The sequence below is a fragment of the Daucus carota genome, chromosome 9, assembly GCF_001625215.2.
Source record: "Daucus carota subsp. sativus chromosome 9, DH1 v3.0, whole genome shotgun sequence".
NCBI lineage: Eukaryota > Viridiplantae > Streptophyta > Magnoliopsida > Apiales > Apiaceae > Daucus > Daucus carota.
This window is the reverse complement of record NC_030389.2, coordinates 33156641-33177531: the sequence shown is the minus strand read 5'-3', so window position 1 is coordinate 33177531 and position 20891 is coordinate 33156641. Positions and strand designations below refer to the sequence as shown.

At 34.7% G+C, this 20891-nt stretch overlaps 3 protein-coding genes across 3 annotated transcripts; 1 reads left to right on the top strand and 2 right to left on the bottom strand.

The window, feature by feature from the left end:
* Nucleotides 1-778: 778 nt before the first annotated feature.
* LOC108200822 (heavy metal-associated isoprenylated plant protein 37) lies at nucleotides 779-2834 on the bottom strand. Its single transcript, XM_017369079.2, has 3 exons — nucleotides 2603-2834; nucleotides 2354-2429; nucleotides 779-2093 (listed from the first exon to the last, which is right to left on the bottom strand). The coding sequence occupies exons 1-3, from the start codon at nucleotides 2639-2641 to the stop codon at nucleotides 1057-1059; spliced, it is 1152 nt and encodes a 383-aa protein (XP_017224568.1). The 5' UTR covers nucleotides 2642-2834; the 3' UTR covers nucleotides 779-1056.
* A 4458-nt stretch (nucleotides 2835-7292) lies between these two features.
* On the top strand, nucleotides 7293-9021 carry LOC135149197 (uncharacterized). The gene is made up of 2 exons (XM_064084195.1): nucleotides 7293-7693; nucleotides 7784-9021. The coding sequence occupies exons 1-2, from the start codon at nucleotides 7295-7297 to the stop codon at nucleotides 8072-8074; spliced, it is 690 nt and encodes a 229-aa protein (XP_063940265.1). The 5' UTR covers nucleotides 7293-7294; the 3' UTR covers nucleotides 8075-9021.
* Nucleotides 9022-18480: 9459 nt separating this feature from the next.
* On the bottom strand, nucleotides 18481-20709 carry LOC108202110 (benzoate carboxyl methyltransferase-like). The gene is made up of 4 exons (XM_017370489.2): nucleotides 20619-20709; nucleotides 19774-20184; nucleotides 19438-19698; nucleotides 18481-18937 (listed from the first exon to the last, which is right to left on the bottom strand). The coding sequence occupies exons 1-4, from the start codon at nucleotides 20691-20693 to the stop codon at nucleotides 18551-18553; spliced, it is 1134 nt and encodes a 377-aa protein (XP_017225978.1). The 5' UTR covers nucleotides 20694-20709; the 3' UTR covers nucleotides 18481-18550.
* Between the last annotated feature and the right edge of the window lie 182 nt (nucleotides 20710-20891).

The window sequence follows — 20891 nt, the reverse complement described above, 5'->3', positions numbered from 1 at the left end:
TAAGTTGCGGAACTATGTTTTATAAGAGCCTTAAAAAGCGTGTCGAGCAGTGAAAAAGAAACGTATACAATTGACTGGGACAGAGGGAGTAACAAAAATACCTCACTCCCATTTTAATACTTGCGTTCTTGGGACCTCAAAAACACAAACTTTATTACTATATAGTATATACCCTAGTCTGTTGTTAAGACTCATCTCTTGTATGTCGATGGTCTAGTGTCAAGACTCTCCTTATCCGTGTCATGGGAGATTTAAATGAGAAACAATTAATGTAGCATAGCAGTATCGGGTATTTTCTGTTTAAGGCGGATATTTGTCTCCTCTGTAATGGGAGTATGACACAAATTAACTAATTTACGTCTAATTTATAAAACTAAATATAGTCGTGAGTGATTTTATTGGATTCATATTCATGATTACTTTAATACGATGAAATTTTTGTATTTAATATTAATAATTAATGATATTAACGATCAAAAGTATGTGTTGACAACATAATAAAGACAAACATGAGAAGTAGTAAGAGACAGAGGAAGTAGCCCGGTAGTAGCGGATATTTTCAGTTGATGGTATCATAGCAGTACTGGAAATTTTCCGCTTAAGCCCGATATTTAGTCCTTTGAGTCTAAATTTTTGATATGCATGTGGGGGCTATAGTGTATTACAACGGCAAAATGATTTATTCTCTAGTTTTGTTATCTTTGGTTAAGAAAAATCACTGCTAACATGAGTCCGGACAAATTCCCAGAAAACATAGATATACATATACTAGCATATGTAAAACAGTAAAAGGGAGTTATAATTGAAACATTAGACATGGGCCAACATTATCCATAATTCCACATATATACTACTGTTACTAGAACACAATTCTTGACTTTCACAAACGACTAGTACATATTACAACTAAGGTCATCAGCTGACAGAATCAAGACAAAACAAACAGAAGCTTGCCAAAAGAACATACTGAATGACCATTAATTCAACCGATATTTATCTAGACAATGCATAACTGGTTTTCAAAAACTAAAAACCAGAATATTTTTACTAAAAACCTTACATAATTGAGCAAACACTTGCATTTTCATCACTCAACATATGAGATGCAGATTGATCTGCAGCAACACTGGCACTAGTAGCATAATAAACCGGCTCATTGTAGGGAGGATATGGACCTGGATTGTAATTGTAGTAGTAACCGGTGGTGCTCGGAGGCACGATCGGTGATCTCTGATACATCATCTGAGCCTGAGCTTGAGGCTGCATCATAACTTGCCTGTTCTGCATGTTCATCATCATTGCTGCAGCTGGATTGTTGAATTGCTGCGAGTAACCACTAGCATTAGATGATGGATAACTTCCGTAATTAGGACCGCTTAAAGACCCTGCTTGATTATATGATGGCATCTGATAGTTTCCTCCGTATGCTGAGGATATATTGTTATTAGTACCCACATTTCCTTGAAAGCCAGCAAAGTTCCCCATCATTGAATTAAAATCACTAGATCCTCCTCCTCCTCGGACTTCCCCGGGAATAAGAGTATTGTTCATCTTCAATGCTGCTAGAAATTTCGGATCAATGCCACTACCAGCATTCCCCTGCATTCCCATATTCTGATTCTGATTCCCTTTCTTCCCACCTTGGTTGTTCATTTTAGCATTGTTCTGAGCTACATTCGGAACAAGTCCAACAATCTTTCTACCATTGTTAGCATTAGTAGCCTGCTGTCTTTGAAAATTCATCTGGTCAGCAACTTTCTCCCTATAAAACCTTATTGCATCTTCATTAAACTCTTCCTCCTCATCTTCATCCATAAACTCATCATCTTCTTCACAAATATCGAGACTCGAAAACTTCTGCTGCTGGTTTTTCAAGGAGTCAATGCCCTTGAATGTAACTTGCTTCGGCCCTTTCTTGTTCTTGTCATCCTTGATGCAGCTAGCTTTCTGGTTTTGGTTCTGACTAGCTTTGTTTGACCAAACCTCAGCATGCTTGCCAGCCCTGATCAATTTCTTGACCAGGCTAGCAGAATCTACACTCCCAGAAACAGTGACTTTTTGCTGTTCAGTATCAATTTTCACTTGAAAAACTCCTGGTAAAAAAAGGCCAAAATCATAAAACTACACAATACCATAATAGTAGCTGCAACATATTTTTTTTCAAATTCCTCATCTAAAGGCCTATTTATCTAGTAAAAATCAAAAAATATCATTCTTTGCTACTATCAAAAAAAAATGTCCATTTAAAATAGACAGTTAATTTATTGATAAATTATGTACCAAAAGATATAAAATGAGATGAATATGTAAAAAGAGCTTAAATATTGAAAAAATGCAAGAAAATAAGTAATACCCTCAATTCTTTGAAGGAGCTTCTTAACTTTCTGCTTACATCCATCACAATGTATGTTAACTCTGAGAACACAAGTCTGTAAAAAAAACACAAAATGCACACAAACGCAGCAAACAACAAGAAGATCATCACTAAGAAAATGCCAATACTCAACTTTAATTACTTTACTTGAGCACAATAATTACAACAAAAAAGTTCATTAAAAAAGAGAAACAAATCAAAGTCAACATATTTAAAAATGCTACTAACCTGGATCTTAAGTAGCTTAAAGTCATCATCTTTAGCCATTTTCTTGAGTGGTAATTGGAAAGAAAGAAAGATTTTTGCTATTAGGAAAGGAACTAAAAAGAATCTAGTGGCTAAAGCTAGTGTGTGTCTCAACTGCTGAGTTCTTGCTTTTATTTGGAGCTTCAGGTAAAAACAAGGCTAGAGGAGGTTAAAAAAGAGAAAAGAAAAAGGTAGGAGTGAGTAAAATATGTGTGCAAGTACAAAATAAATGTAGAGACAAAGTGGGAGAGTCTTTACAAGTAGGGCTGAGCAGAACCGAACCGAAACCGAAAAACCGGACCGGACCGAATAATTTCGGTCCGGTCCGGTCCTAATTTTCTGAAAGTTCGGTCCGTTCGGGTATTTCGGTCCGGACCGAAATAAAATACGGTCCGGTCCGGTCCCCATCGAAAAACTTCGGTCCTGGACCGAACCGACCGAACTTTTATATATAATATAAATAATATTTTTATTTTATATATTAAATAACATATTATACTTATACACTTATATTATATTATCTAATGTCTATATTCACTGACTCTAGCATACTAATGTCAATTGTCATTGTTTTAATTTTTACAATTTGTAAACTTAAAGCTATTTTGGAGTGGTGTTTAAATGTTACTTGGCTTTCTAAATCATGTGTTGGTCGCTGCATTTTTTTACATTAATTATGCTTGATGTTTCCTTTGTAACAAAGATTAATTTAAATTTTTCAAAAAAAGTTCGGTTCTGGCGGACCGGACCGGACCGACCGAACTATTTCGGTTCGGTTCCGGTTCGGTCCATATACAAACTTCGGTCCGGTCCGGTCCAGAAATTTTCAGAAGTTCGGTCCTCGGTCCGTTCGGTCCGGTCCGGTTCTGGACCGAACCGACCGAATGCTCAGCCCTATTTACAAGAAAGGAGAGTGCAGAGGAAGAGAGAAATGTAGTAGTAGTACTGTAGCACTTCATTCTTTTGGATAAAGCTTATTCCATTTTGTAACCCCACATTTTTATTGATTAGCAATCAGACCCCATATTTTGAAATGTGACAGTTTGTAACTCCAAGTTTCATTTAGCTTTCGATTTGTAACCCTGGCCCACACATTCGTTAAAAACAACCGTTAACTTTAACTATTTGAGAGGTAACAGTGTGTATATTAGTTTCTAACAGCTACATTACCCCTTTTGAACTCTCAAAATTTATGTATTATATTTTAAAATTATTTCTGAACACACACAATAATATATATTAAATTACAAATAATTTTTAAAATATGTATTTATTTTAAAATTTTGAAATAAGTTACATCGTTTATGTAAAAACAAATAAATTTTCAGATTCTAAATCTAAATACGTATTTTAAAAATTATCTTCAATTGTTTACATCGTTGTGTGTGTTCAGAAATAATTTCCAATTATGATACATAAATTTTGAGGGGTCACGTGGAGTAAAGTAGCTGTTAGAAACTAATATACGCACTGTTACCTCTTAAACAGTTAAAGTTAACGGCTGTTTTTAACGGATGTGTGGGCCAGGTTACAAACCAAAAGCTAAATAAAATTTAGTGTTATAAACCGTCACGTTTCAAAGTACGGAGTCTGATTTGCTAATCAGCCAAAGTGTGGAGTTACAAAGTGCAATAAGCTCTTTTGGATATACCATGCAGTTAGGGTGAATCGAAATAACTGGGTTCCGTTCGTAATAGGATTTTAGTCCGGTTTAAGAAAAAATAGAATTTTGATTAATGAATTAGTTTAACCAGTTTGTTAAGTCATTAATAAATGATTAATCATTCTTCATAGTTATTTCTTTAATTGGGGGATAGGAACATACTCTTGATCAAAATATGGGGAGTACTCCTTTGTAGACTTTTAAAACCAGGTTCATTAATGCAATCAAGAGAATTATCTCATATACGTGTTATTTTGAAAGTTGGTGATTAATCACGATTAATTTATATTCCGTATCTCGTCGAATTGATTAAATATTTGATTATTCAATTACTGATTGATGTTCAATTAATCCAATTAATTTCTAATTAATTTTTGTTAGATGTATGATTCCCATTTTTGACAATACTGTATACATATATCATCTGACGTGCTCTTAAAAATTGATTCAGGGACCGTTTGACTACTTAAAAAAGTGTTTTTGCTTAAAGTAAAGAATTAGACTATAATTAAAAAGTAAATTAGGATTTGTAAGTGATTAAAATGTTTGAGAAATAAGTAAAAATCATAGACAAAAACATTCTCGACTTCTTATAAGTGATTCTAACTTTTCACACAAACGAATCAAGACCGGAAATGGGTATTGCCAAGCAGGCACTCACAATTTTATTATTTTTCTCACTTTCTAAATATTTGCATTATTTACGAAATTTGTCAAAACTGTTGTGTATTTTTTTTTAACTGATGTGATCTACTCCCTCTGTCTCTAAATACTTTTCCTGTTTGTACTTTTCATATTTACCAACACACACTTTTGATCGTTAATATCTTTCATTTCGTACTAACATTAAATATAAAAACTTCACCGTATTAAAGTACTTGTAAATACGAATCTAAAAAGATCACATATGACTATATTTAGTTTTATAGATTAGATGTAAATTAATAATTTGTCTCATGTTATGAACAGTACCGACATCACAAACAGGAAAAAAAAAAAGAAACGGAGAGAGTGACGTCTGAGAAACGGAGAAGAGGGCGGTGTTGGACTGGTGAACTCTGCAGATCAGTCTCTTTTCAACTCTTTTCGAACAAATCATCATTAATAGGCCCTTACATTTATAACCAGTTTAAACGTAAAGTTTTCAAAATTAACCAGCCTACGTTCAACTTTTCAAAACTAACCAGCCTAAATCATATAAAGTCGGGCGACCCTTGAAGGAGATTTGGTGGCAGTAATGGTCGCCCCTGCCAAGGGCGACCAGTGTTGTTTTTTTGGAGAGCATGGGTCGCCCCTGGCAAGGGCGACCTGTGTTGATTTTTGGTGAGGGCATGGGTCGCCCCTGCCAAGGGCGACCTCTGTTGGTGGGTTTCCCTCCGCAGACGGTCGCCCGTAGCAGGGGCGACCCACACTTAATTTAATTCGGAAATATTTTTTCCTTTATCTAATTTTTACCTCATATTTTTTTATTTACCTAATATTTATAGTTTATTAATTATTTACCTAATATTTAAAGTTTTATTTACCTAATATTAAAATGTGATGCAGAGAATTATTTTTTGAAGGGTGTGCAAATATTTTTGATTGTATGGTCATATCCAAGGCCTGCACTGCAGTAGGTTTTTTAGCTTTTTATTACAAAACATTGATTTAACACTGGACAAAGCTGCCAACTTCATTGAAATCATTCAAGAATTCAATAAGCCAGCCTGTTGTTACTGCTCAAATATTCACTTTTTTGCTGAGAGGACGATTTTCTGCAAATCCATTAAGTAGAGAAAGCAATTTGCATCAACTATTCAAGCCTGTTTTCACTGCTGAAAGATGACTTCTTTTGTGAGAGGACGATTCTGCAAATCCATTATTTGGAAAAATCAAATGCATCCACTATTCATGCATGTTTTTACTGCTGAAAGAATCACTTTTTTGGTGAGAGGACGATTCTGCAAATCCATTAAGTGAAGAAAGCAAATGCATCCACTGTTCAAGCACAGTGTTTTCTTTTGAATTGTGTCCTTATAAGCAGCATTTTGTGTTCTTCATTATGCACCAAAACCAAATCAGAAAAACAAACACTTCAAACTCTCCCTCATATTATCAATCTGCCTTGTGAGAAAATCCTAGCAGAACACGAAAATCATAAAAAAACGCACACTTGAAAATCAAAGATGGACGGATACGTAAACGTTAATTTCTTTTGGGGAGGTGAAATCATCAAACAAGATAACGATATTCTCTACTCCCTAGATCCGAAAGAAATGATGTTTGTGAAATTGGGCACCTCGTATGAAGAATTACGAGATATTGTCTTCCAGTTGATGCATATTAGTAGGCATCATTGGGATGTCAAGCTTACTGTCAAGTATCCAAGAATCGGGGTTGCTAACCTCGTTACTGGGTTTTTTGTTAAGTCTATTAAATCAGACGACGATGTTAGTAGAATGTTAAGTATACCCACGAGATTTCACTTGGGGGGAGACGTAGCATTGTTTATTGAGGCTGAGAGTATTGCTCAGCCGAGCCAACAGTACGGAGGGCCATTTGCACAACAATCCGGACAAATCGCTACAGGAGGAGAGTATGCAAATTATGGTGGAAACTACGGCGGGAGTTTTGGAGGGGATTATGGGGGGAACTATGGCCAAAGCGACTACGGAAGCATGCAAGGGTGGTCAAGTAGCTTCTTCGAGGGTGGCTACACCTACGGGGGTGGTGGCGGCTCTAGTAATACAGGTCGTTTTGTTGTTGAAGAGGTTGTAGACGAGGACGATTTGAGTGGAAGACAGCCATCACCACCTCGTGAAATGCCGAACAAAGGTGCAGTTGTGACTCTTGCACTTGAGTACGAAGACGAAGATGAAGAGTATGGCTCGGAAAGAGCCATAAGTAGCAGTGACGATTCGGATTGGAACTTGTCACCAGAGGATGCTGCTGAATCAGAAGATTTTTCGAAGGCTGATTCAGACGAAGCCCTAGAAGGCAACACGAGTATGCAAACACAGGCAGTGACTATGCATGAGCCTAGAGCTCCCTGGTTTACAAGCCAAGATTATGAGCCTGTCGTAGTTTCAAATAGGGACCCACTTGTGTCACTTGCTTTTGATCCGGCCGCTGATGATTTAAACGAGGGAGCTCTATTTGCTAGCAAAGATATACTTATTTCTGCTGTCAAAGAGGCACATATAAAAACAGATCGGAACTTCTTCGTGGAGAAAAGCAGCACGTCCGTCTACAAAGTAAAGTGTGTGGTTCGAGACTGCAACTGGAAGCTAAGGGCGGCGAAGAAGAAGACCCACGGGCTTTTTCAAATAACAAATTGTCCAGAGCAGCACACATGCCTCCTAGATAGGCCGACGCAGGACCACCGAAAGATTTCTGCAAAAATGATTGGATGTTTGGTTGCTCCCTACGTAAGTCGTACACCCCCTTATATGATTATAAGCCTAACTATTTTAATTTTGTATTTGCATGTTAATTTTAGTGCTTTTTTCTTTGTACAGGTGGCCCAAACCCCTCAGTTGAAGGTGAGCAACGTCATAACAATGGTTAATGATGAATACCACCATTTGATAAGTTACATGAAAGCATGGAGGGGGAAGATGGCCGGTATGGAGAGCACTTATGGTAACTGGCGAACAACCTATAACGAGCTCCCTCGGTTCCTTAACGTCATGGCCAGTACAAATCCAGGAAGCGTGGTCGTGGTTAATGTGGTTCCACATCACACCGATAGGGGTACATCAACATTCGTTCGGGCATTTTGGTGCTTGAAAGCAATGATTGATGGTTGACAGTATGCACGGCCAGTTATTTCCATTGATGGTACTTTCCTTAAGGGAAAGTATAATGGGAAATTGCTGGTAGCGGTGGGAGTAGACTCTAACAACCATCAATATCCCATCTGCTTTGCCTTGGTTGATGAGGAGAGCACGAACAACTGGTCTTGGTTTCTACGTCTTTTACGGAAGCAAGTATGCCGAGATAGACGTGGCGTTTGCATTATTTCTGACCGTGCCACGGGGATCCTCGCTGCGATGAATGACGAAAACAATGGTTTCACCCCGCCTTTCGGAGTTCACAGATTCTGCCTCCACCATGTGAGGAGCAACTTCTCCAAGAAATACCCAGGAATGGAGCTTAAAATGTACATGTGGCTCGCCGGCAATACGCCACAGATCAGAAAACACGACGCCTACATGAAAAAGATTGGGGATATTTCGGAAGACGCCTTTAGGTGGCTGAGGGCCATAAATCCGGCCCTATGGACAATTTCTCATGACAAAGGCCACGCTCGTTACGGTCAGGCCACCACAAACATCACGGAGAGCTTTAATGGCAACGTGCGTGTGGCTCGCTTTCTACCGGTGGCCGCGATGCTTGAGTTCCTGTTTTATAAAACTGTTAGGACGGTCAACAAGGAGAGGAACGCAGTACAGGAGAGCATGAGCGAAGGTCACGAACTTTGTCTGAGGACGAGAAATAAGTTGGAGAAGATTTCAACCAAGGCGAACGGGCACAGGGTGGAAACGTTTAACCGAGGAACTGGCTTGTTCTCCGTTAAGACACAAAGGTACAGGGTGAAAGGGGTGAATAAGGGAGGGAACACACAGGTGGTTGACATAACTAATGGTACATGTACTTGCGGGAAATGGGAATGCCACCGCCTGCCGTGTTCACATTTGATTGCTGGTTGCAACCATAATGCCATAAACTGGAAACAATGGATTGCCCATTCCACTACAACTCCACTTTGTTAAAATTGTGGGAGCCAATGATTTATCCATTACCAGCAACTGGTTATTGGGATATTGACTTACCAGTGGAATGGAGAATGTTTGGAACTGTGGTACCGAACGAGGCATTGAGAAAGAAAAGGAAAAACCGAGGACAAAGGGGCCAGTCCGTGAGAATACGAACGGAGATGGATAGTTCCCGTACAGGCTCCAAATGTGGTCGATGCAAGCAAGAGGGCCACACCAGACGCAGCCGGAAATGTCCATTGTACAATACTCAGCCCGATGTGTAATTTCTAAGTTATTTCTCTAAATAGTCAGTACGTATCCATTAAGTTGTTTATTTAATGTTAATCCAAAATCGTCATTTAATATCTGCTCACAAATCTTTTGCACAGAGGTGTGGTTTGGCATGGCTCTAAAACTTTATTTCACATCAAATTTACAAGTAAAACATACCGAGCAGGAGATAAACTTTCACATGATTCCACAGTAAATAGATTCTGATTAAATATTATGCATTTAAATAAATTAAAAAGTCTAATAAGCATTTAAATAAATATTATGCATAAGTCCTTAGTTACTAGCCGGATACACTGTTAAATATTTCATTAAAATGAGAATTGTAAGTCCTTAGTGTTCTCAATCCTTGGTGATGTCCACAATATAGTCGGAACCATATTCTTCATCATCATCTTCATCGTCCTCAGCGTCAACATCTCCCCAAATTGCCCAATAATCAGCTTCATCACGTGCATCAAGCTGAGCGTGCAATGCATCGCATTCTTGCTTAATTTCAGCCATGTATCGATTGTAGCGAGCATCAGAAAATATGCTACCCAAGCGACGAAGTTTGTCATCCTGAAGTTTATCAACTTCAGGAAAACGTCTCCCCTCGTCCTCAACCTCCTGCTCTGTCGGCACCCAATCTTTGCCGTTTCGGGCTCTCCTAGTACCAAACTTGCGTTGCAAATAGTACGCATGATCCCGCTTGATCGTCAAGGTCTGTGGTGGTTTGCTTTTAGGAGCTAGTGTAGGTCGTTGGTTGTTTTGGTTGCTGCGCATCCCTCCCAACAATAGCTCCGGTTGTTGTCTCCTGTGTTGTTGCTGTTTCAGGCGTTTTTCATAGCCGGGGGACATTGGCCTTTTACCCTTTTCCATCTTGGTGCAGTTGAAGTGATGAATGAAATATTGTTTTCGATGTATTTTCGTAGTTGAAATCCAACTGTATTTTGAAATCCAACTGTATTTTCGTAGTTGAAAACTGAGTTCAATGTATGTGTAGAAGGCAGACTAGAGGACCTATTTATAAGCCAGCTCGGCAAGGAATTATTGTTAGGCCAAACTTCACAATGAAGAGCTTGACAACACACTGCACAATGAAAAGCTGCATGACATTAGGTAATTTTGACCAGCTTCACAAGACACAAAAAAACAAAGGCTGCATTAAAAATACATAGGCCACGTTATCATACTACAACTCTATAAATACACTACACACTAACAAAATCATAATGCAGAGGTTCACATGATCAACATTACTGTCATAATGCAGAGGTTCACATGATCAACAGTAGGTTATTTTGACCAGCTTCACAAGACACTGCATGCTTCAATAACATATCAAACGGCAAGGACTTGTCATATCAAACTTTAATTATGAGTAGTCTACTCAGCCCTTTAAATTGCAGCTACTGTTCTACTGCATTACAAGTTTGACTGAAAAAGATACAAGAAGTACAGAGACTTGTCATTTCAAATATTTTAAAGATACAAGGAGTGGGGAGATTTCTAATCAAATGTAATTTTATTTTCACTTTATGTAATGCTTGTGTTTCCTTTAATTTTATGCAATGCTTGTGTTTCTTTTAATTTTCTATAATGCTTGTGTTTCCTTTAAATTACACATCCCTCAGTTTATGTAATGCTTGGATTAACAACAATAAAAAACAAGCACTAAAATATGTGGTTTTTTCGGTAATATGAATATTTTTGTTTAGGTTAATATAAATAGATATTGCTTATATCATTCCGATTTGCAGAAATAAAAATTGCAAATAAAATTACATTTGATTAAATGAGAGCATGACATAAGTTCGAAGTCCTTAATATTCTCAATCCTGAGTTATGTCGACATAATAGTCGGAATCATAATCTTCATCATCATCTTCAGCATCAGCGGCCACAGAGGTATGCTTTTCATTGCAATCATAAAGAAAATTTGGCACATCTCCCCATACTTCCCAAAATTCAGCTTCTTCACGTTCATCAAGTTTCTTCTGCAGTGCATCACATTCTTTCATAATTCCAACCATGTATCGACTGTAGCGAGCATCAGAAAATGGGATACCCAACCGACGAAGTCTGTCAAAATAAAGTTGTTGAACTTCAGGATAACGTTCCGACTCGTCTAATACCTCCTCATACGTCGGCACCCAATCTTTGCCCTTTCTGATTCTCCTAGTAGTAAACTTGCGGAAAGACTTGTTGAATTTCATCTGGGCCAGCTCTCGAGCGTGCTCTTCGGCCTGGCGACGTTTCTCCTGTAAGATCTCCTCTTTCAGGCTCATTGGAGCCCCCCCTGGATGCTGATTCGTGGCCATCCGTCCCAGTGGTGGGCGACGCTTTTGTTGCACGACCAGTGGTGGTTTGCTTTTAGGAGCTGCTGCAGGTTGTTGGTTGTTTTGGTTGTTGCGCATTCCTCCCAACAATAGCTCCGGTTGTCTTCTCTCTTGTTGTTTTTTTAGGCGTTTTTCGTAGCCGGGGGTCATTGGTGCCTTGCCCTTATCCATTCTGCGGTGATTGAAGTGATTAAAAGAAGAAGTGTTGCAATGACAAACAATAAAATGAGTGAAGTGTATGTGTTGAATGTATGGGGGAGGACATATTTATAGGACAGCTCCACAATGAATTATTGTTGTAATATTATGTATATTCAAAAGTAGCTGCAGTTATGACATAATTCAAAATTTGTATTATGGCAACTCCCTGCACTGCTCTTCTTGCATCTTTAAAATTTCGAAATGACAAGTCTCTGCTGCATTTTTGTCTAGGGTATTTTTAAATTTTTTTCAGCCTTCTTTTGCAGTTACTTTATACAAAGCATGCATATGGTGTTGCGGGATATGGTTAAAGTGGTCAATAGACATCTCATATATAAATTTCACAAACTCTATTTTCAACGCCATCGTGAGATGGGTGAGATGAATATCCCATTTGGTGATCCTCGCAGGAGGTATTATGCGGCTAAAATCATATGTAATTTTATTTGCAGTTTTTTAATACCGCAAATCGGAATGATATATGCAATTTCTATTTATATTAACTGATCTTTATTTTTAGTTAATTCAATAAATTTAAGTTTATTTTTATATTAATAAAACTTTATTATAATACAATTATAATAAAAAATTTAAATAATATATCAAAAATATATTAATATTAATTTATATTAATTTTTATATATTATTTCATTAATTATATTATTTTTACAAATTTATATATATATAATAAAATGATTTAAAATAACATGATAAACATATAATAAAATAATGCAACAATTTCAAAAAAAAAAAAAGTAAATCAGTAGAGGTCGCCCCTGCCAAGGGCGACCCCCACTGGGTGAAGATGAGAGTATGGGTCGCCCTTGGCAGGGGCGACCCCTGAAGCAAAAAAAATGTAGTTTGGGTCGCCCGACTTTATATGATTTAGGCTGGTTAGTTTTGAAAAGTTGAACGTAGGCTGGTTAGTTTTGAAAACTTTACGTTCAGACTGGTTATAAATGTAAGGGAGCCATCATTAATATTAACGTATACTACACTCTAAATTCCCTCCGTACCATTTTATGTGATCTAATTTCTTTTTTGGGACGTCCCGAAAAGAATGAACACATAATATTTATTATTTTTTAACATTATTTTTCATTATTACATCCGCTACCTCTATATTTTATAGTACTCTTTTTTTATTAAATAAACACTATTACACCCACTACCTTCCTCTACTATCTCAAATCTATTATTAAATATTGATAAGTCTCATCACTTTATCCACTTTTCAACTACATTTATTACTTTTTTCTTAATCTCCGTGAAAGTTAAACCAGCTCACATAAGATGGGACGGAGTGAGTAGGCATTTTCTTCTCAGCATATACTGGTGGACGAGTCGTTATGAGCAAGCTTCAATAGTTTGGCTCCAATTGTACTACATTGCTATTAAAACGAGCCCTGCAAAAGTATGTACTACTACTACATACTAGCCTTTAGCATGATGTCTCTATTTTTCAAGCTCTCTCCTCTTTTTATAACTTTGCTCACTCTCCTCCCCAATTTGCCCTCAGTTTTTATGCACTGCTTCTTCTTAACGTTAATCCGAATTTACTCTCAGTTTTATAGTGTATCTACTATTCGGACGTTCTCTAGGATTAGTTGATGCATGTCAAAAAATTCATCTGTGTTTTTGATATATATAAAGGAGCTGTTTGGGCAAATTTTATAAATGTGAATTTTTTAAAAATAAAAAAGTGGAGTAGAAGTGAGAAGGAAATTAGTTAATAAATGATTTGGAAAAAAAAGTAGAAACTCTAAGAGAGAAGTTAGGATTCTCAACTTTTTAAAAGTGCTTACACATGTAAAAAAACAGAAGCCAGAAGTCGCTGCTGTCAAAAACAGGTGCATAATATAAGTGTTACGGGATACTCTTTATCTAACATTAAATTTTATAGTGTTCGAATGATGTACTCCCTCCATCCCATAATTCTTGGCTTCTTTGACTTTTGATGGTCAAATTGGCCAAACTTTTGACCGCAAATTACATATACAATATGATTAACAATCACAAAAATTATATCATTAAAAAATATATTTTACGTACTTTATTATGCATATGTTATATTTTTAAAATTACAAGAGAATTACATGTAATTTGTAGTCAAAATTCGGTCAATTTGACCATAAAAAGTCAAACAAGCCAAAAATTATGCCACGGAGGGAGTATTTAATAATCAGAATTATAATAAATTTTTGTTATGTTTTACATTTTTTTTTGCTGAATTTACAACATTCTCCGTTTCAGTCGTCTATATAAAAATCGTTGAATAACTAAATACTCATTTCTACCGTCCAACTAAAAGAGGCGCCAGACATAAATTTTTTTTGGGATTTATCTTGTACTAGCCTTTAACCCGTGCGAAGCACGGGCGGGTATATAGTTCGTAATTTATTGTTTATAATTTAAATTTTAACATCATTTTATTAGTATTTTTGTATTAATGGATTGAATTTAAATTATATTATATTATTCAACTGACTATATATTAGTACATTTAATCCGAATTTAATACACGTAGATTTAAAAATAAAAAAGTCGGAAAATTCAAATCTTTTCCAAAAATAGCCGATCGTGTAATACTTTTGAAAGATTCAGTAGTCTAATCAATCGAATTTCAAACGTAATTTTGTGATCTTGGTTTTTTTGACAACAATAACTTTTAAGATTAGAGTTAGAAAGAATTATATAATGGTTCATGTTTATATTGAAATAGAACACGTCAAAATTAAAAAGAGTTATACGAAGGTTCTTGTTAAAATTGTATATTTATAATTTTATTTATAACATCATAATAATTTTTTTAATGAAATATTATAAGATAATATATTGTTATGAGTGTTTTTAGTATCAATATATATATATATATATATATATATATATATATATATATATATATATATATATATATATATATATATATATATATATATATAAAGGAGGATGCGGGCGTCTCTGGAATTGTTCGATTCAGGCTTCTGATTTTTCTTAAATTTCCGAGAAAAAATATAATTATAATTCAAAAATTCAATTTAGAGGATTCTAAATCTAGTTATTGGATTCTAAAGATAATACATTAATACAATTATTTCTTTGATCTCTATCTTTTTGACTCACGATTTATTCTTAATCTTTTCTTCCCGTATCTTTTTGCATCTCTCAGCCTTTCAAAATAATCAGCTTCGAGTTTCTTCATAAAAGGTTTAAAGCCTGGCATTGGTTCCTTCAGTAAGCTCACTACTTCATCATTGAGATTTATAAAACATTCAAAAAGTTCCTGCATTCACAAGTTTAAGGGAAAAACAAATATTTGAGCTCCAATTAATGCATGTCCGCAATTATAAATTTCCAGTATAATAGTTCTGAATATAAGCACATTACAGCAACTAGAATTACCTCCATATCCTCATTCCACTGCTCGGTGGACCAGTAGTGAAGGAACCAAGTCGCTCACGGTACCACTTACCACTTTTTATCCTAATGTAAATGATTCTTGAGAGGATACGCGGGAGATTATGAACTTTCCGTTTATTTTTTTTTAATTTTTTTGAAAGAAAATAGATAAATCGTTCGATTCAGTCTTATAATTTTCTCAAATTTCGGAAAGAATATATAATTATAATTAAAAAAATCAGGTTTAAGAATTTTAAAGATTATATAATTCTTTTCTTAGCGGATTTTAAAGCTAATACTCTAAAATCTAAAAAAGTAATTGTAGAAGTAATACAATTTTTACTCTTATTTAGGAATCACAAAACTAATATAATTCTTATTTTTAATTACCAGCTTACTAACGTAGTTGACCTACGTTGACCACGATAGATCCGCATCTGCTTCACCATCATTCTATATGGCCACGGCACTGCTACTTTCACCGGACTCACATGTCATTAACTAATTCCTTATTGTAAGATAAAAAGAATTAAGTGTTACAATGTATATATTTCTTGAGAGTATACGAGGGAGGAGGTTACGTGGAGTTTCTAAAAATTTTTCGTTTAAATTTCTAATTTTTTGAGAAAAAATAGGTAAAGTAGTTAAAAAATAATAATCATAAAAGAGATACAATTCTAAGTAGTTAAGAAATAGGAATTTTAACAAAAATATAATAGCTAAAATCTATGAAATTCTAAGCAGTGAAGAAATAGGACTCTTCAAAGAAAAGAGAGATAATTCTAAACAATTAAGAAATAGGAATCTTAAAGAAAAATATAATAGCTAAAATCTATGAAATTGGATATATTTATCCAATTATAATTATAATTTTATCATAATGTAAATGATTCTTGATTAGTATTGTGTTTGAGGGGACGGCGACCCAAATTAATTTTTATCTAAATAATAATAATAAATTTTCTATTAGTATTATGTTTGACGGGAAAGCGGCTAAAATAATTTTGTTATCTAAGTTATAATATTATTTTTTATTAAAACGGGACCACAACTAAAATAATTTTTATCCAGTTTTAATCTTTAACTTTATCATAATTATAATAATTTTTATTAGTATTGTGTTTGACGGTAGGGGACTCAAACTAATATCTATATTATAATAGTTTGTTATTAGCATTGTGTTTGACATAATAGCGGCTCAAACTAATTTTTATCTATATATATATATATATATATATATATATATATATATATATATTATATTTAATTTTATCATAATTATAATAATTATTGATTAATATTGTCTTTGATGAGAGGGTGGGTCAAATAATTTTTTTATTATTATTGTGTTGGACAGCAGAGCCACTTAAACAAATTTTTATATTAATTATAGTATTTTTTATTAATGATATGTTTAACGGGAACACGACTCGAAATAACTATTATGCAATTATAATATTTTTTCGTATCAAAATTATAAAAAAAATTTCTTTATTAGTATTGTGTTTGAGGGCAGGGCAGCCCAAATTAATTTTTATCTAAATAATAATAAATTTTCCAATTAATATTATGTTTGACGGGAAAGTAGCTAAAACAATTTTTTGTCTAAATTCATAAAAAATTCATAACGCCGCCGCGAAGCGCGGCTTTTTTCACTAGTTTGAAACTGTTTAACAATATAATACTAATAAATTCCACATTTGTAGACTTGTAGTACCAAAAGGAGAGTACCAAACCAAAAATTATAACTAAAACCTTGGACTACAAATTATACCCATGTTGGCTTATTATAATATAGTATAGATACTGGTTTTTCAATCTTATTTTCAAAAATACTACCTTCTCCAATCTTATTTTCAAAAGTACTACATTCTCTAAAATATTTTCAAAAATACTACCTTTTTGAAAATATTTTCCAAAAATACGGTGGTTGCATATGCAACCATATATGCAACTACAAATCCTGATTTCAAGTTTCAATTTTCAAATATCATTTTCGACCTCATCTTTGGAGTCGATATATATATATATATTTATATATATATGGATTTTTGAAAATATTTTAGATAAGGTAGTATTTTTGAAAATAAGATTGAAAACGTAGTTATTAATTAAAAAAGCCCAATTTTTTTTGTTATAATCAGGTCATTAGATTTATCATTCAATGACCACAAACTATATGTTAAATTAGTTTTTTCCCGCATAAATATACAGGGAACCACGACTCATAATATAACAGAGGAAACTGCATAATACAAAATGATTGAACATGGATTAGGGATTCAGAGTACACAAAATGTTAGGGATAATCAGAAATGTATATTGAGCACGTTAGAATAAAGAGTGTTCTGCATTTTGAGTGAGCACAAATTGAGGCCTTTTTCAGTGAATGCGAAATGATGATCAGCTTTTTAGTAAGATTCTAAAGGAATCAAGGAGAACACCAAAGTGGAAAATCGAGTTTGTCTAAAAGCAAGTTGAAACAATTTAACATGTCGGTATCGATTTTGTTAAAAGTATGAAAAGTCATATACCTCCTGAGTCCTGATGCAGATTTATCGATCTGCATGCATTAAAATTCTCTGTACTCTGTAGTCCTCCTACTTCACTTGGTCAATATTATGGTGCAGTAAATTCGAGACCGCTTGAAATCCTACCAGAAATCCGACATTAAGAAATAATCCATCCGTCTCGTATTTTTTTTTACACTGAATGGGATACGAAAATTAAGAAAATTATATAAAATAGCGTGAAACACAAAGAAAATTGGTCAAAATGGATGGAGGGAGCATGAATTAGGATTGAAAATTTTGGCTTCTGAGTTGAATTTGAATTGTGTAAAATTTTACCTGAAAAATTAAGGTCCGGAGGAAGATCGTTTAGAAGCACTTGAACTCATCGGGTGTTTTCAGATCTTTCTGCTGCATAATGCATGAACATTGTCAACTAATGTCTAAATTCGCAACAAACATGTGGTGTTACGTGTTAGGACCAGAAGAGCGACCTAAATCAGCTGCTATTGAAACCCCTATTCCAAATTGAATTCATATTGAATGCTATAAAAACAAATTCTTAAGGGTTTAGCTCGGTTTAATACAAAAAGCAGTTTTTAAATTATATTCTTGCTAAACTAAAATAAATAATTCAGGTGTTATCCTTTTTATTTCTTAACAAAACACTTCAGACAAAAATTAAAGATGGTATTTGTATAACTCTGAAATATAAATATTCGTAGGTATTACCTTCTTTGTTGCTACGAAGAAAAATAACTCATTTAATTTGAAAAAAACAAAATTATTAATTTGAAATGATCCTAGTCCCAGTCCAAATGATTTCTAGATGATTTACATTTCTTCGTTAAGGAGACGACGATATTGAAGTACTTAGGTTCCTCCCTTGACAGATGCTCAGTAACGTGCATTGCGTACCTCTCAAATAGCTTGTTCATCATAGTATTTCCAAAATGACTAGCAAGCAACGGCTCTGTTACAGCTCTCATTGTCTTGGCTATAAACTTGCCACTGGCTTCACCAGACTTTAATATTTCATATTTATCGCGAGTATCCCACTTAACTTCAAAGGTTTCAGATTTGTCAAGACTAAACGAGCCCTCAGATTCAATTACTGCCTCTAATTCTTCCGTGCATGGATTATATATTGGTATGTTGAAGGAACTGATGTCTTCTCCGCGAATTAAGCCCTTGAAAGACAATTGAATGTGATGTTTGTGGCAAGTTAGATCGAATATTCTCTGGTTTAAAAATAAGTTTACGAGTAAATTATGGCTAAAGTTTTCGGTATTTTACAAAATGTTGGCCGAAGTTCAAAAATAACAAAATTGTGATTGAATTTTATCTCAGTTTTTTAAAAAAATGGCTGCCGTCAACTCTTAAAAAAATACGCCGCTAAGAATTCAAATTTAGAGAAAAAAGTTCAAGATGGTGGCTAAAGTTTTCACAAATATTGATGACGGATACAAACTTTAACCACCATCTTAAAAATACTCTTTAATTTTTAATCTTTGATGACGTATCATTAACTTGAGTTGAATGCACTCGCTATTTTAAAAAGCGGAGGAAAAGTCATGCAATATTTTGCTATTTTGAACAATAAGCCAAGATTTTGTGAAAATCTGAAAACTTTAGCGGCCATCTTGAAATCTACTCTAAATTTACGGCAAACTTATTGGTTTTTTTTTACCTCAGCCACCATGTCTTGAAGTGACTTTGCTAATAATCCGAAAACATAACAACAGTCGTTGTTGCTGGTGGGATCTGCAGAGCTCCTGCCAATGAGTGTTAACACCATTCTTCCATCAGATACTATTTCTTTGGATCTCATGTGTAGAAATGCTGTGAAGTCCCTTCGAAATTGATTAGAGTATGCTTCAAAAACACTACCAGGACTCGTGTTTGCCATGTAGATATTTCCTTTGTTAGTGTTCAGTACTTCCTCTGGAACCTGCTCAATTTCGCAACTTTATTCAGAAAAAAGTATATAACGGATTCTGGTTTTAAGCTACATAGATTTAACTACCTGAGAGAGCCAATGAAGACTATACGAAGAATGAACAAAGTGAAGGCTGTTACCGGGGAAGAGTCTTTTATAGAAAGAACCTGGCACTCCACATATGAAACAGTTTATGGACTTTTCAGGAGAAATCTTGTTTTCAAGTTTTGAACACAATTCTGGTGTTGTTTTGAAAACTGCGTTGAAATCATTGCTTGGAAGATCGTTTAGAAACACTTGATACTCATTAGGTTCCTTCAGATGTTTCTGTTGGCAAAATGCATGAACGCTGTCAACTATATTTGCAACAAGCAACAGGGCATTAGGCCCTGAAGAGCAACCCAAATCAGCTATCTTAAAGCATCCAGGGAACCCACGGCTACCATAATCCTTGATAGTTTCTTCCAAAACTTCTTGCGCCTTCAATAGCACAGTTTTCTGAAAATAACAAAATAACATGGTTTAGCACTTTTAGATACCATGAAACCAGAAAAGAATTGTAAATACTTATAAATGTGTCCAATATTCTCGGATAACCTAGTGATAAAAGCCTATCTCTGTCAGTCCCACTACACCTGAATCCTGGTCTAGGCTCGCTTCCCCACATTCGAGAATGATATTTGAAATGATGGTCTATGTGGGAAATTGGATTTCATTTGAAATCCTGAATTTATCAAATGATATGTTTGGAACTTTGGATACACAGAAAAAGTTGGATTTGAATTTTATTTAAAATCCAAGACATTCAAATACTAGTATAAAGTTGAAAATTTGACACCTTAAATCACGTTATTTGAAATCCAAAATTTGAAATGAAATACATGTTTCCAAACGCAATCTAATATAAAATAACACGAAATATGATCATTTACCTGAAGTGTAGAGTTCTTAGCATAACTACATTTGCGACTGCCTGCATTCATTCTTAAAATATTTACCACATCCATCTTTACAGTTCTTTCTTTGCACTCTTGGCTTACTAATTTTCTTTCTTGTGTTCCTTCGTTATAAATAGCTAGACTGGGATAGAAAATCATGTGCAAATGTAATTATTGTTCTATTGATTACTGACAGATCCTGACAATGAAGATGGGCCTAAGCAGATTGGCTCTGATCACCAAAGATAAAGATGCATGAACATAGCT